This window comes from Chiloscyllium plagiosum, unplaced genomic scaffold (assembly GCF_037043375.1).
Source record: "Chiloscyllium plagiosum isolate Xiang-an unplaced genomic scaffold, Cpla_swu_hap1 HiC_scaffold_48, whole genome shotgun sequence".
Taxonomy (NCBI): Eukaryota; Metazoa; Chordata; class Chondrichthyes; order Orectolobiformes; family Hemiscylliidae; genus Chiloscyllium; species Chiloscyllium plagiosum.
Window position 1 is genome coordinate 3,698,408 of NW_028270186.1, and position 16,332 is coordinate 3,714,739.

The 16,332-nt window shown below is 46.1% G+C and overlaps 1 protein-coding gene across 2 annotated transcripts in view; it reads right to left on the reverse strand.

Annotated features, from left to right (window-relative positions):
• Nucleotides 1–3,109: 3,109 nt before the first annotated feature.
• LOC122543025 (leucine zipper putative tumor suppressor 1-like) overlaps nt 3,110–16,332 on the reverse strand; it is a 51,330-nt gene continuing 38,107 nt past the window's right edge. For both annotated transcript variants that reach the window (XM_043681203.2, XM_043681202.2), the window contains 3 exons: nt 12,818–13,315; nt 9,491–10,201; nt 3,110–6,942 (listed from right to left, as the gene is read on the reverse strand). In XM_043681203.2, coding sequence (XP_043537138.2) covers nt 6,244–6,942; nt 9,491–10,201; nt 12,818–13,276 — 1,869 coding nt within the window. In that variant the 5' untranslated portion in view covers nt 13,277–13,315 and the 3' untranslated portion in view covers nt 3,110–6,243. The remainder of the gene's footprint in view (nt 6,943–9,490; nt 10,202–12,817; nt 13,316–16,332) is intronic.

Below are 16,332 nucleotides of genomic sequence, written 5' to 3' on the forward strand. Positions count from 1 at the left end.
GAACTCAGTAGGTCTGGCAGCACCTGTGGAGAGAGAAGCAGCTCGTGTTTTGAGTGCTCTGTGACTCCTCTTTGGAATGGTGAACACGTGAAGGGCCTGTTCTGCGCTGTATTGTTCTATGTACCCACAATCCTCCCCGAGAACCTGTATATCCAGAATTCATGTCTGTTCAGGTAATTACTGCACCTCTCACTGTTCTTTTGGACTCTAATCATTTGAGGTTGAGAGATAGCCAGAGGTATTAAGCTGAGCTGCTCAGGGCACGATTCATTGAAACACCTCGGGGAGAGTTAGTCAGTGGGTGTCAGAAAATACAAAGACTGAGTGCGAAAGATGTGAATAAACAGGGCATTTGTAATCAAAATATGGCAGCGGTTTACAAAGAAACCCCACTGTGCAAACTGTGTGGCTGTCTGCAGCTGGTCAGGGAGGATTCACACCAGCGCTCAACACAAAACACCACAGTAACTGCTCCTGCTTGTTGATGGAAATGATGACGGAACAGTGGGAGTGCTCTCATTGTCAGAGTGCACCTGGATTCTGGACATTCAGCCAGCTTTGGGGAGGGGGTGGTGGCGATGTGTGTCCCTGTGTTTCTGTGACCCAGCTGTGATAACCCATGTCCACCCAAAAGCATGGGCAAGATGCAGCCGTATTGACAGTGTGCAGCTGTGGAGCTCCATCATGGCAAGAAACTAAAGTCTCTGTTCTGTCACAGTAAGCGGTTAATCCACCAGCAGAGCTGGGCAACAGAGAGAGTTTCTCCAAGGATTCCAATGGGTGTCTTTTCTGGCTTTTCCTCAGGCTAATGTGTTGCTTCCCTCTTGACCCAATGATGGTTGAATTGTACTCGGAAGTCCGCAGAGACTGGCAAATCAAATTGAGATCCCATCATTTCATCATACTGATAGTCATTTGCATTATTATAGCACCTTCCACATCTTCAGATGCTCCACGGTACTTTGCAGGAAACAAAATCTCACACTGAACGACAGAGGGAGAAATTAGGACTGGTGAGAAAAAGCTTGCTGACAGAGTTAGGTTTGAATGATTTAAGGAGTAACAAGGAGGGAGGGAGGGAGAAGTTGTGAGGTTTGAGGAGGGACTTCCAGACCTGGGGGTCCTTGGGTAGTTTCGGTCAGGGCTGGCCAGTGGTGGAGTGATGGGAGATGCTCAAGAGAGTGAAATCTGTGAGGAGCTCTGAGATCTCTGAGGAAGTGACCACGGCAGGAGTGGGGAGAGGTGCAAGGAGGTTTGGAGAACAAGCATGTGGAGGAATTGATGATTGAGCAGCCCTAGTACTTGGCTCATTCTGTCAACCACACTCAACAGGAACATTTCTACTTTCAAGACATCCTTGCTGGAGCTTAGCTTTGTGCAGCTCTATGCCTAAGCAGGCTGTGTTCTGTGTGTGCTTGTTTGCAAACAAAGCTTTTCACTGTCCTTAGGTACATGTAGCTACAATAAATCAAATCAAATCAAGTCAGGAGTTGGCCGTTAAACCCATTGAACCTGCTGTGGCATCAAGAGAATGGTGGCTAATTATCCACTGGGGGGCCTCTGCTGTTTCCTTACGAGAGATGCACATTGTGTTTGAAGAGATGGAAGGGACAACACAGTGAGGATCAGGTGTGTTTGTATCTTCCTGATGACACAGTGAGATAAAACCAAATGCAAAGATGCTGTAACAAGAGGGAAACCACCACATCAAGTTTATCAACCAATTTATTGCAAAGATTCCAGTTAACACGGTAAATATCACCATCGTTTCCAACAATTTCACAGCATTGGTCTTTGTTCTGGAGTGAAAGTGTACGCCAAATACTTTCCAGGCAATCGTAGTAAGCAAAGCAGAAACAACCTGTATGTCTGTTTCCATATCTGTTGTCACCCTGGGCTGTCTCGCTAATGCAAACAGGCAGCTAGGAATACAGGTCTTTGAGGGGAAAGAGCCCCTGGCCACATCGTCACAGTTTATATCCCAGGATGGAAAAATCAAATTCAGGCAGCCACTTTGCACAATTCTCTGAGGTTCTGTTTTGCAGCATTTGACACTTTTTCTTTGAGGTCATCATAATCACAAAGCACAGAAAAACCCAAAATGTCTGCGCTAGCTTTTTGAAAGGCAATTGTGCCCAGTTTCCCGCAGAATGTCACAGTGATAAGTAGGACAAGACACTTTGATGTGTTGACCTTTGTTCTGTTGCTTGGAAAAGCACTGCTGGTTGGCAGATTATGTGTCAGTTATGTTACTGATTTCCACTTCAAATCCAAGTGAGGTGAGTCTGGTCGCAATGCTGATCCCAGTGTAGTCCGAGTTACTGAGGTAGAACAGAACGGCACAGAAAGATGGCTGGATGTTCATTGCAGAAGCTGATAGTGCAACAGCACCACAGTATGTGTTCAGTGGTGAGGTCTGGTCAGCTCCAACTCAAAGGCACACTGCAAGATATGGCAAGGGGACGTTTGGGATAGCTTTCTGTTTAAACCAGGGAGGACAGACCAGGTTTTAGTTTCTGAGGAAGGACATGTACAAAATGTTGACAGGCTTCCTTCCCCCCCCCCACCCTCCCACTTTACACTTGACTGGCCCTAATTCTGAAACCGACTTGGAGTGAGATTGCTGGATACATTGAGCATCACTGAGTGCTGCCCAGAACTCGGTCACTGACTCTGTCACAGTGATTCACCTGGTGAAACCCTGATCCCAGCTGCAGGGATATAGAGATAGGTGCAGCTTTCAGCAGGGAGTCACACTGTGCTGGCCTCATAACATTCCAGCCATGACCAAGGCATGGCTGAAAGATGGACAGGTCGGCAGCTCAGTGTACCTGCTCGTAGGGTCTTCACGATAGGTTGGGAGCAGGATAGAAGAGGAGTGATCAAGCAGTCGGCTATAGCACTGAGGTAGGATGAAATCTTGGAAGGATCGTCAAATGGGTCAAAGTAAAAATCGCAAAATGGCAAATACTCTGGTGAGTGTGTACTATAGGCCCCAACACAGTCAGAGAAAGGTAGAAGAATCAAATTGCATAAAAGTATATGTCTAACAAGGCTGCAGTGGTAGTACAGGATTTTAACTGTCCAAGTATTAACAAGGACATTTGTATGCAAGGTAGGACCATGGGGCTAATTGGTATGTGTCAATCCACAGTACAAAAGGACATCACAGAAATAGACATCAGCATGCAGGACTGTGAAATACTGGAAAAATTAACATAGTGGGAGAGAGGAGGTTTGGAAGGGTTTAGCAGCGTCAACACAGGAGAAATCTGCAAACCCCGACGAGATGTACGTCAGGCTGTTGAGAGAGGGACTATCAGGGACCCTGATAATAATTTCCACATCCTCCCTCTGACCACAGGTAAGGCCCCAGATGACTGCAGAACTGCTCGTGTTGTTCCATGATTAAAATAGAGAAGAAGGGATACAGCAGGGAAATACAGGCCGGTCAGTGGGGGAGAGGTTACCTGATTTGACTTCTGAGGGACAGAATAAATCGACACTTGGAGGGACACAGATTCATCAGGAACGATCAGCGTGGATTTGCGAAGGGAAGGTTGAATTTGACAAAAGTGAACAGTTTTTGCGGATGTAACCAGGACTGGTGATGAGCTGGGTGATTTTGGTATAGTCGTGATGGACTTCAGCAAGATTTGAGATAAGGTCCCACATGCCAAACTGGTCAAGAAATGAAAAGCCCCTGGGATCCAAGGCACAGTGACATGCTGCATCCAAGATTGGCTGAGAGGCAGGAAGCAAAAGGTGATGGTAGACGCATGTTTCTGTGACTAGAAGACAGTTTCCAGTGGGATTCCACTGGGGACAATGTTGGGCTCTTGCTGTTTGTAATTTGCATCACTGACTGGGACTTAAACAAAAGGAAAATGATCAAGAAATGGAGTGGTGACCAGCAGGAGTGGTAAACAGAGAGGAGATGGCTGGGAATTGCAGGAGGATATCAACGGACTGGTCACCTGGGCAGACAGCAGTGACAAATGGTATTGAACATGGAAAAATGTGAGGTCATTCAACTAGGAATGGCTGACAAGGCAAGGGTAGGACCCTACTGTGAATGTTAGGGCCCTGGAATGTACTAATGATCAGATGGAGCTGAAGGTAGCAGGACAGGTAGGTAAGGTCATACATAAGGCATGTGTGAATTCTGCATTTGATAGCTGAGACATAGAATATTAGAGCAGAGAGGTGATACTGGAATTGTACAAAATGGTGGTTTGGCCTCACCAGGAGATGTGCGCAGTTCGAATCACCATATTACTGGAAGCAAAAAGAATTGGAAGAAAGTGAATGCAGAGGAAATTTACCAGGACGTTGCCTGAGCTGGAGTGTGAACTCTGCTGAGGTTGTTTTCCATGGGGTCATGGAGGTTCAGAGGGGATGTTAAAGAGATGGTATATAAGGTTAGGAGGGGCACAGATAAGCAGGAGAGAAAGGCGCTGTTCCCATGAGTGACCAGAGAGTATGGATTGTGAAGGTAGGGGATTAAGAGGAGAGCTGAGATACTGTTTCCACCAGACAGTGGTGGGGACTCTCAAATGTATTGACTAAAAGCTTGGCTCAGTCCGAAACTCTGTCATTTGGATAATTTTAAATATTTATTTGTGTTGACTAGTGAGTACCTCCTGTTGTGCTGTCCATGTTGAAGGGTCTCCCAAATTTCCCTTGCTCGCACCCATAACTTGGCAGTGTGCCCCCGAGCTCTGGGCTGTAGTTTTTTTGAGCTCTTGCAGTACCAGTCTGTAATGAAACTGTCTGCACCCTTTCCAGAGCACCATCTGACTGTGAGGTCAATAGGTGAACTCGAGCTTGGTTATCTCTGGAGTCTGACAATTCACGGATCATCTCAGGAGTCAATCGACTTGAGAAAGAGGGAATGTTGAGGAGAAAGTGAGGACTGCAGATGCTGGAGATCAGAGTCGAGAGTGTGGTGCTGGAAAAGCGCAGCAGGTCAGGCAGCATCCGAGGAGCAGGAGAACCGACGTTTTGGGCATAAGCCCTTCATCAGGAAGGGCTTATTCCTGAAAAGAGGGAATGTTTCCCTGGCTTGGGGGGAACCCAGAAGAAAGGAATACCAAATTAAAACTCAAGCCAGGCCTTTGGGTGGAAGGGTGTGAAAGCATTTCCTCACCCCATGGGCAGTGGAAAGATACAAATCTCATCCACCCCACCCTCAAAATAAAACACTTGCGGGCCAATTGAAGATTTCAACACTGAGATTGCTCACTTCTTGTTCAGTAAAATTATGGATGTAAAAGCCAAGGTAGGTGGATGAAATGATAACAGAATTTGGATAAAACTCTCCATACACCATGAAACGGGCATGATGGGCTGAATGGCCTGCTTTGTCACTGGCTGTTCCAGAAATGAACCTTTTCTCTGGCATCTGGGCTTCAGTAACGGAGGTGATTTCAATGATTGGAATATTGACATTGCTCTGTGTGTATACGTTGTGGATGAAGGATGAAAGTGTAACTTTCATTTGCCATTTAAAGATCAGTTGTAGTATTGGCCAGGCTTCTCTAATGCCAATCAGATCTTGGTTTCCACTTGTTAAAGCAGTCCCGAAGAAAGATTATACCTGAAACGGTGACTTCTGCACCTCCTGATGCTGCCTGGCTTGCTGTGGTCTTCCAGCCTGTTAACCTTGGATTCCAGCATATGCAGTTTTGTCTGAAAAGATGGATGCTGATGACAGGCAGGGAGACTGGACAAGGAATTGAGGCTAGTTATGTTTCATGAAAATGGAGAATATTCATACTTCATTCCCTGGCCATCCAAGTTGGTCATCACTTGCTGCTGACCTGCTATTAGGAATTGTTGATCTTTTATTCTGAAAGGCTGTGCTGTTTTGGTTAGCCTTTTCCCTCTTCACCAACCTTTCAGTGACCCCACCGTTGTCGTGTCACCTTCAGAGAATGTGTTGTGCAGAAGCAGCTAACCAGGAATGGTGAGCGACTGTCGAATTGAGTGTTGAGAGCTCGCTGTAAACAGGTGAAGGCAGTTTAGCAGCAACCTCAGTCAGTGGTCTCCCACCTTCACAATGACACGTGTCTGTAAACATTGAGAGAGTGCATTGTCAGGCAGTCATTCTGAAGTCAGCTCAACTGAAGTCAAGTCATATGGCTTCACAGTGTGGAAATTTCTGACCGTGAGCTGGATGAACCTCTGATCCACTCAGACAGTGGTCAAACCTGAGCCAAGCAGCAAGTTTTCTTACACTTGTTACAGGGCAGTGGCGACAATCTCCTGGTAGTGAATGTCAGTGCTCTGCTTTTCACTGCCCCTAAGATTGCTCACCTTCAGCTCAGTGGAAAGCTGTTGGATGACTGTCTGCAGGCTCTGGTTCTGATGCAGCACCTCAGTGTAACTCTGCTGGAGCTGTTTCTGATATTCTATCACTTGTTGCTTCTCCAGTTGCCACACGAGGCGCTCCTGGCGAAAGTTGCAGGAGAGCTCCCAGTTGGATTTCTTCTCCTGCTCCAGCTGGGCCTGTAAGCTTGCCAGCTCCTCTCGCAGAGCCACAGAGTCTTGCTCAGGCTTGCGTCGGGCCGGCTCCCTGCAGCCGCCGTGGCAGGCAGTGGGATCAGCCTGTGTCGCGTGGATGTCCAGCTCTTTGCAGCCAGCCAGCTTGTGCTTCAGCTGCAGGATCTGGCCGTCCTGCAGGCCCACCTTTTCCCTCAGCAGGTCAGCTGCGTTCTTCATACGCTGCCTCTCGTTTTCACACACCTCCAGCTCTCTGTCCCTGGCTTGCAGGCGGTTCTGCAGCTCCTCTACTGCCTGCTCTTGAGCAGATTGCTTTCCTTTGGCTTCTCTCAGCTGGCTCTTCAATGACAAGAGCTCACTGCTCTTCTGCATCAACTCAGCTTGTGAGTCTTTCAGCTGCTGTTTCAGCAGTGAGATCTCCCCTGACTTCTGGCAAACCTGAAACAGCAATGTTGCAGAAGCTGCTGTCAGTGCAGTGCATTATTCACATGGAACACCAACAAAACCTCCATCTATTCTGTCTCTTGAAGGCAGTATACGATCCCTACCGCCTGACGGAAGGAAACGCCATGATAGACAAGAACATGGTCAAAAGGCTCGTATCAAAATCAATATCTTCAAGCAGGAGAGGGCGGGGACTTTGGAGGAAACAGTGAAAATAGCACACTCCTGGGTGGAAATGGAGAAGTCTTTGGAGCCCTCCCACCAAATGGAAGCTAGGTACAAGTGCTAAGAAAGATTGGCTCTGCCTGCTGACAATATCACAGCAACAAACTCAAATCCAGATAATGCATTTCACAGCAATAGGAAACATATCACTGTGGTTCCTCCAACTCCAAATCTCCCATTCCTCTCACAAGCAACTCAAACCATTTTGTTATAAAGCAGCTTTACATTTAATGTTGCTTGAAGGATTTTAATACCCCTTTCCCCAACTCCTGCAAACTTAGTTCAAGTTCTGTGAAAATGCCTGGACTGGTTTTTTAAAAATGCTTTAACAAGATTTCCTTGCAATCACATAATGAGGGATGACTGCTTCCTTGTCTGGTGAGGAGAATGTTTCATTTGGTTTAGATACTGTTTAATTGGTCATTGGAAAAATATTCCTTTATGATGTGACCTTGTGGAGTCAGTGGGCTGAGAGAAACAGTGAATTGCTCGATCCTCCATCTGAACAAAACAAACTCTCATGTCACTGCCTTGTTTTTCTGAACAATGAGCAGCTTGGAGAGGTTTTTATTGAGTTGGAGGCAAGCCTCCTAAGAATGAGCTTCCCAGCTGATCTCTCCAAGTTCAGAAGAGAAAATCCTCTCCATCAATTCAGGGTGAAAGCACTTGATTCTTTTCATAGACCATCTCAAGATTTTATTTCTGAGCAACTGTGCCTGCAAGACTTGAGAGACAATTGGTGACTTCACAATACGATGATGATGTCTAAAAGATGTTTGGATAAGTACTGGATAGGAAATGTTTGGAGGGATATGGGCCAGGAGCAGGCAGGTGGGACGAGTTGAGTTTGGGATTATGGTCAGCATGGACTGGTTGGACCGAAGGGTCTGTTTCTGTGCTGTCTGACTGTGTGCCAAGACTATACATCAAGAGGAACAGATTCCAATGCATCCTACACTTCAACCTTTTGCCTTTAAGAATAATTCAATGTTTTATTTCAGGCCAACACCAGCAGATAAATCTGTTTATTGTTTCTCTTTGCTGAAGAAGTTGTGTGTGTCTGTCTGTCTGTTTTGGGGATATTTATAGAGATGAGAATTAATACCGTCACATGACTGACTGACTGTGTACATTAACTAACTTTTACATCTTTGTCAGAGAAGTTTTGTGTTGACATCAGAGACTTGGTAATAGATCTTATTTCAAACCTGGTTTCATTGAGGTTTTAATTGGTCATCTTGGTAACAGGAAAAACATTTTTATTTTACAATGTGACCTATGGAGTTGTGGGACCAGAGAGACTGCGTACATCTCAAACCTCAGTCTAAAAAAGCACACTCACAAGTGACTGTGTCAAAAACTAAACTGGGTGAGTTTGAACTGTCAATATTCAGGCCTGCTTGAAACACAAGAGAGACAGTAAAACACTTAAATAGTCTCAAGTGCAGATATATGTAAGAGTGTCAAGTGTGTGGACAGTGTTTTAGCCATTTATAGAGCCGTGTTTTACCTTACAGTGATGTGAAAGAGCTTGCCACTAAATTCCAATGATGCTTTCCAGTTTGTTTATTCTGCTGAAGGTTTTCAAGAGAATTCTTGAGTTTGAAATGTACTCAACACACATGGTCCCTGTCTCTCAGAAGATTGGGACAACAATGAATGTCCTCAGAATTGTTGTGGCTTTCCCTCTCCGGTCAGTCTGAGAGTCTGTTACAGTCGCTGTAATATTGTAGCCTTCCCAGCGTTGGGAATACTGGTGTACCTTTTGATCAAGAGTGGGAGGGTGATTGAGAAACAAAGTAGGCTTGTTACAAACTGTACAGAGCCACAGCTGGAGTACTGTGTGCAAGTATGGTCTCCTTCATCAAGGAAGCCCACATTGCCAGTTCAATTGGCTGTTTCCTAAAAGGAAGCCATTATTTTCTTGGGGGAAGGATTAACCAGGTTGGGCTGATACTCCTTGGACTGAGAGGTGATCTCATTGAAACTTGACAGGGTGGATACCAAGAGGATGTTTCCCCTTTGGGGAGAGTTTAAATTAAGGAGCACCGTTTAAAGACGGGGATGAGGAGGATTTATTTTCTCTCAGAGGATTATGGGTCTTTTCCCCAGAGACAGCTGGAAGTTGGATCATTGAATATATTCAAGGCTGAGTTTGAGACATTTTCAGTTGAAAGGAGTCCAGGGTTGTTGGGGGCAGACAGGAAAATGGACTTGAGATAAGAATGAGATTAGCTGTCAATGTATTGGATAGCAGAGTGGGCTTGAGGGGCTGAATGGCTGACTCCTTCTCCAATTCACTAGTATTATGACCTACCTCCCATTTTGTTTCTTCCAGTTTTGGAGCAAGTTCAGTTTGTTCCCTTTGGTAGGCTTTGCATTTGGCGTTGAGGCTGTCATGCTCCCGCAGGAGTTGTGTGAAGTCTTCCTGAAGTTTGGCCTTGTCTTGCTGGAGTTGGCTGAGCTGGAGCAGGACCAGCTGGTGTTGGTTCCTTGGTGCCTTTGTTTTGGTGTCACCTGACTGCGTCAGGCTGGTTACCTCCTGTTTGTCCTGGTCCAGTCTGAGGACAGCAGTTGCCTTCACATCCTGAGCTTCCCATCCAGCTTCTTTCTGGGGCTGGGGAAGGTTTGTGCTGTGGCTGACCCGCCACTCCCTGCTCTCAGGGGTAGATGTGCTACAGCTTCCAGTGTTCAAGATGCTGTCCAGAGACCCCGCTCCCTGACTGATGTGATGCGCTGAGCCTCCAAACCTGCTGAGAAGGTTTGCTGTACTAACTGGCTCTGTGCTTGGAGTGGGCAGGCTAGACATGGAATTTCGACCCGAGTCTGACAGGGTACCAGAATGGTTTGTGTGTTTCTGCTCGTGAGCGTCATGCACCTCTGAATGCTTCGTTACCTTCGATAGATTGCCCTGAAATTCTCCCTTTTGATTTGCCAGCTTTCCTGAGATACAGTTCACATCGGCGTTGCCATTCCTGGGTGCCATCACCTTTAGCACTGTTGGCCTCACAATGTTCTTTCCTGTACTCTACCGAAAGAGAAGAAGACATAGTTAATCTCTCTTGTCTTGTATTGATGATAGGTTTCATCCACTTAACGGCCACTTTCTAACCACCCCACACTCAGAGGATTTACGCATAGGAAAATGGGCTGACACTGAAATAAGTTGTGGAGAGAATGGGGCAGTACAGGAGATTTCCCGCAGAAATTCCAGTGAAAGGTTACAAGTGGCCATTCATCCCATTTCCCTGGAGTTTCTAAAGGTTGGTGAGGGTCAGGAACTCCTGTGCTTTTGGATGCAGTAACCTTGAAAACAAACCAAGTCTCTTCCAACAGCTCCTTCCAATCTCATGGCCACAGCCACTGAGTAAGACAATGGCAGCACTACCTGCAACTTCCTTTCCAAGCACATACCGTCCTGACTTGGAAACATATCACTGTTCCTTCAATGTCGCTGGGACAAAGCCCTGGAATTCCCTCCCTCAGGTCATTGTGGGTGTCCCTACATCACAAGGACTGCTGCGGTTCAAGAAGGCAGCTGATTACCCTCTTCACCAGGACAACTCGAGATAGATAATAAATACTGGCCCAGCCAGCAGCACCTACATCCCAAAAGCAGTGTGGGCCAGGGATCCCACACAATGCTCTCAGACTGTGATGCACAGGTCCTGTTTCCTGAGCAACAAAGGTTCTGATGAAGGGTTACCAGACTCAAAACATCAACTCTGTGTTCTTCCCACAAATGGTGCTGAGTTTCTCATCAATAGCAGCTCATTGATATGGGATCTTACTGAGTGAAAACTGACCATCCTTTTTTCGGAAAATCACCAGTGCCTTCCAAAATTAATTTCTTCAGTTTGACAGCCGAATGACCATGTTGTGCCCAGTTACGCTCTGAGTTCCTACCTGAAATCTAACAGCAATTTCAATAAATCTTGCTGGCTTGTCCTGAACACCAGACCGTGTGAAAACAGTACGTCCCATCCTTCAGGTGGAAGGGAATGGGCAGCTAACATGAACCATACCCTTGTTTCACATCTCCCAGGAAGAAGCCATGTCTGGTCAGCTCTACAGATGTGCATTGGATCTGGACCAATGCAATCTTTTGATCTCAGTGGATGCATGAGAGCAAAGGGACAAAGGTTCAAGCCAGTAAATATAAATCCTAATGTTTTTGATAGATCCCTACAGGATGTCGGTGTTACTGGCTGTTGAACATTCACTGACTTTGAGAAGGTGGTGAGCTACCTTGGTGAGCATTGCAACGTAGGCCCACAACGATGTTAGGAATGGAGCTGCTGGGTTTGGACTCAGCAACACTGAAGGAACAGCGATATGTTTCCAAGTCAGGATATTGATAGGTTTGTAGGGGCGCATGCAGTTGGTGTTCCCCATTAACTCCTGCCCTTGTCTCCTGAATGACCAGGTTTGTGAGCTTGAAGATAGTATTGGGGGGGGAACCATGATGAGTTGCAGCATTGCATCTTGTAGATGGTACGTCCTGCTGCTACTGTATGTTAGTGGTGGAGGGATTGCATGTTGAAGGTGGTGGATGGGTTGTCAATCAAGTGGGCTGCTTTGTCCAGGATGGTGTCAAGTTTGTTGAGTTGTCAGAAATGCACCCATCCAGGCAACTGTGGAGTGTCCCATCACATTCCTGAGTTTTGCCTTGTAGATGGTGAACAGGATTTAGGGAGTTGGGAGGTGTGCTGCAGGATTCCTGGTCTGTGACCTACCTGAAAATATTCTTCATGCAACGAGTGATGCATCATTAAATTCTACTTGAAAGGTGTGGAAGGTTGATAACCTCAAATAGGATGACTGAGAGAAAGAATTGTAATCTGAGGAGGTAAAGCAGGTTGGGCTGAAAGGCCTGTGGCAATTCTCTGAACTCAACAGAGCAATAAGGAGATAGCAGGATTGTTCTGATGAGGTTCATTAACCGTAAAACGTGTTAGCCAAGCACCTGATCAAAGTCCAAAGTGAGCTCATTGATAGGAAAGTCTGCCATTTCCACCTGTTTGCACCAAACTACTTCAGGTTATCAAAATGTAGGACCTTGTAGCTTTCTCACACATGTGAGCTACTGATCTTTCAGGTGAAGTTGGTATTGGTGTCCTCAGTGTCCCCTCCTTACAATCTTGTTTGTTGTGAAACTGTTTGAGGAGAAAGTGAGGTCTGCAGATGCTGGAGATCAGAGCTGAAAATGTGTTGCTGGAAAAGCGCAGCAGCTCAGGCAGCATCCAAGGAACAGGAGAATCGATGTTTCGGGCATAAGACATTTCAGGGATTCCTGAAGAAGGGCTTATGCCCGAAACGTTGATTCTCCTGTTCCTTGGATGCTGCCTGACCTGCTGCACTTTTCCAGCAACACATTTTCAGCTGTTGTGAAACTGTTCTCTGGCTGTACAGGTGTGTCCTGACATTCAGATCAATCAATCACAACCTTCAACATTGCACCTAAAATTACACTCAACTGGACCCTGCCATTTCCACTGAAATTCTGTCCCTGTTCCTGAGGAACTTGTACCTGGTGCTGTTGTGATTGACATAGACACTCATTTCACGATCACCTTTCCTGACTGGGATCTCCCAGGGCACTTTGCAAGCCCGGTCACTGTCCTGGGTGAGACAGGGCACTCACCTTGTCAAGTTGGCCAGAGAATGGTACCAGTGTGGGTGGTGGCTCTTGCACATCCATGCTGACCGGTCCACCTTTCTGAGGCTTGACTTGGACAGTGCACTTCTTCAGCTTGCCTGTGTTGGTCAGCCCATTGGTTTTGCTGATACTGATGTAGAAGAAGTCCTCTGTTTTCTCGCACTCAGAGTTTGCTTTGGAGCCTTTGTTGCTTGCTTGGTGACTGGTGTCAAACCTCAGCAGGCCATCTTGTTGCCTGAGGAGCTTGTGGAGGTGGGTAGCCTTGATGTTCCCATACTCCAAGGCTTTGCACTGTTTCCCTTGGAGATTCTGGCCTGAAATGAGGCTGCTCACACTCCCCATGTTGCTTTCGGCAGGCCAGCTAGGAAACACTGAGGCAAGCTGCGAGTTATTCACCTGAGACGGAAGCTTGATTTGGACGTGTATGGCATCTCCAGTTGCCATAGCAAGTCCAATTCAACAATTTAACTCCATGGTGTTGACCTGCAAGACAAGATTGGAAAGAGAAGGAGAATCTAATTAATTAATTGTCAGCAATGAACCAATCAAGAAAGTCTTTTTGTTAATATTGTGCCTCTCACAACTACAGGATGTCCCAGTATGTTTCCCATCTCGGGGAATTCTTTTTGAACATTATAATCAGATTGCTGGCAACCGATCTAATGCACAGAAACCTCCCAGCAACAACAATGTGGTCATGTGATCACCTTTTCTTGTGCTCTTGTTTAGGGGATAGAAATTGGTCAAGGTGTTGGGGAAACCCATCCGCTTTTGTCTGGACTGGAAATTGTGGGATCTTCTCTGGCCACTTAAGGGTGACAGACCATGAATCGTTTTAATTATGGCACTTGTGACAGCACAGCACCCTCTCGAGTGTCGACCTAGAATTCTGAGCCAAAAACCACAGCACATCTATTCGATGGCCTGGTCTCCACAGCCCTTGTATCAATGAGTTCCATAGATTCACCACCCTCTGGCTGAAAAGGTTTCCCCTCAAGTCACTTCTAAAGGGTTGTCCCTTCACTCTGAGGCTGTGCCCTTGAGTCCTCATCTCTCTGACCAGTGGAAACATCTTCTCCACGTCCACACGATCAACAGGCCCCTCAATATTCTCCAAGTTTCAATCAGCGTCCCCCTCATCCTCCTAAACTCCATGGAATGTAGACCCAGAGTCCTCAACTGCCCGTCATATGACATACCTTTCATTCCCAGGATTGTGCTTGTAAACCTCCAATAGACCCCCTCCAAGACAGCACATCCTTCCTTCGATATGGAGCTCAAAAGTATTCCAGACCCTTATGCAACCTTAACAACACACTTTTGCCATTGCATTCTCAACCACTTGAAATGAATGCTAACATTGCATGTGCTTTCCTAACTGCTAACAGAACCTGCATATTCACCCTGAAGAGAATCCTGAAACAGGACTCCCAAGAACAGTACTTGAGATTTCCCCATTTAGAAAATAATCTCTCCCTCTATTCTTCTGACCAAACGTGCAAACCTCTCACTTTCCCACATTATATTCCCTGTACCACTTTTTTGGCCCTCACCTAACCTGTCCAAGACCTTCTGCAGCCTCCCCATTTCCTCAACAGCATCTATCCTTCCACCTATCTTTGTGTCATCTGCAAACTAAGCAGCAGTGCTCTCGATTCCTTCGCCCACATAATGAATGTATAACGTAATCATTGTAGTCCCAACAGTGAACTCTGTGCAACTCCATGATCTGCGATCCTGAGAAAGACCTCCTTTTATCCCCACTCTCTGCCTTCTGCCAGTCAGCCAATCCTCTCTCTGTACCAGTACGCTGCCCCTCACACCATCTTATGAAGTAGCGATTTAAAGCAGGGAGTGGGAATTGATCCAAAGAAACATGAATGTAAGATGGACTGAGATTTCATGCAGGCTTTCTGACGTGCAGAAGGCCTGACTACACACAGCACCAGGACACCTCCAGAGACAATCTGCAGGACTGGAATGGGAAATGAGAGCACTCACTGCTGCTTCACAGGATCAAATTGATTAAAGTGACATCGAAGCAATTTGAAAAAAAAATCATTCATATCTCAAGGGATAAGATTCCTGAATCACTCCCACTCTCAGATACAGACCTTGATGAAGATGATTAATTAAATGGCCAAATTACAATTTCATGTCGTAAATATTGCTGGCAGAATTGAATGTACAATAATCTATCCCTATAATTGTCTCACAGGGCTATGAGTGTTTACTCTCCAGGATTCGCTGGGGTGTAGTGGTTGCAAATGTCTTATTTATGTTTGTGGATGGCATTTTGGGAATCTTATTTGCCCTGTCTTAACCAGCCACTTCCTAGGTGAAGAATGTATACTTTAATCATCTGTTTGAAAATGTTCTCACAGACAATTCACATCACACAGAGTGCTCACAGTTCAAGCTGATAATTATTGGGGTGGGTAGGAGTAAAAATAATTGCAGTAAGACTGTCTGTAATCAGCAGCACAAGATGTGTGTTGGAGCTCTGCAGATATTGTCAGTTTAATGTGATATGGGCTTGGCAAATCTGTTTGGGGGCATTCCTGGAGAAATCATCTCACATACGCACACCTCACTGGTCTATTCTCCGAATGGGCACTTGAGAAAGGAACAGTCTTCTACTGACTTCATCAGTTGACCTTGAAGCAAGTAATTTCTCTGTCACTGATATCACTCAATGGAAGTGTTCAGAGGAAATGAAAGGTTTTTTTTTTAAAGACCAGATCTTCCCTGTGTTTTTTCTGCAGCGAGTATGATTAACTCCTCATTCCTGGGAACTGCTCTCACTACCTGGGAACTTACTGTAGAAGAATTGTGTGGACCTGTCTGAGTCGGAAAGAGACAGGAGATGCTGGAGAAACAGAGTGAATGTTGCCAGTCTGATATAACATCTTTACAACTGCAGAGGACTGGGAAAAGACAGGTTTCACTCGACAGAAAAGGAGGAAGGAGGAGCTGGGATAGATGGCCCAGAGTGAAAAACAAACACAAAGGCAGGATTCAAGATAATAAGGAAGAGATATAGCTGAAGAGTAGGTGTTAATGGCAAGGGTTACCAGCAACAAGTAGGTCAGCGCGACCGAGAACAATGCTGTACAATGAGACACAGGTTCTTGGAGGTGAAGAGTATCTTCAAAGTGGAGGACAGTGTTCATGGTCTGAAGCTGCTGGAGTCGGTGCTGAGTCTGGAAGGCTGCAAATTGCTGGAACAGTAAATGAGAGGCATTTTCTCCAGCTTGCAGTGGGCTTTGCTGGAGAATAGAGGCATACCTCAGACAGAAATGCTGGCACAACCAGAGGATATGTATTCAAATGACCAGTGACGAGAAACTCGCTCATTCCTGCAGAACAGAGGAGAGGTGTTCCGCAAAGGGGTCGCCTAGTCTGTGTTTGGTCTTGTCAGTGTACAGGAGCTGAAAATGTGTTGCTGGAAAAGCGCAGCAGGTCAGGCAGCATCCAAGGAGCAGGAGAATCGATGTTTA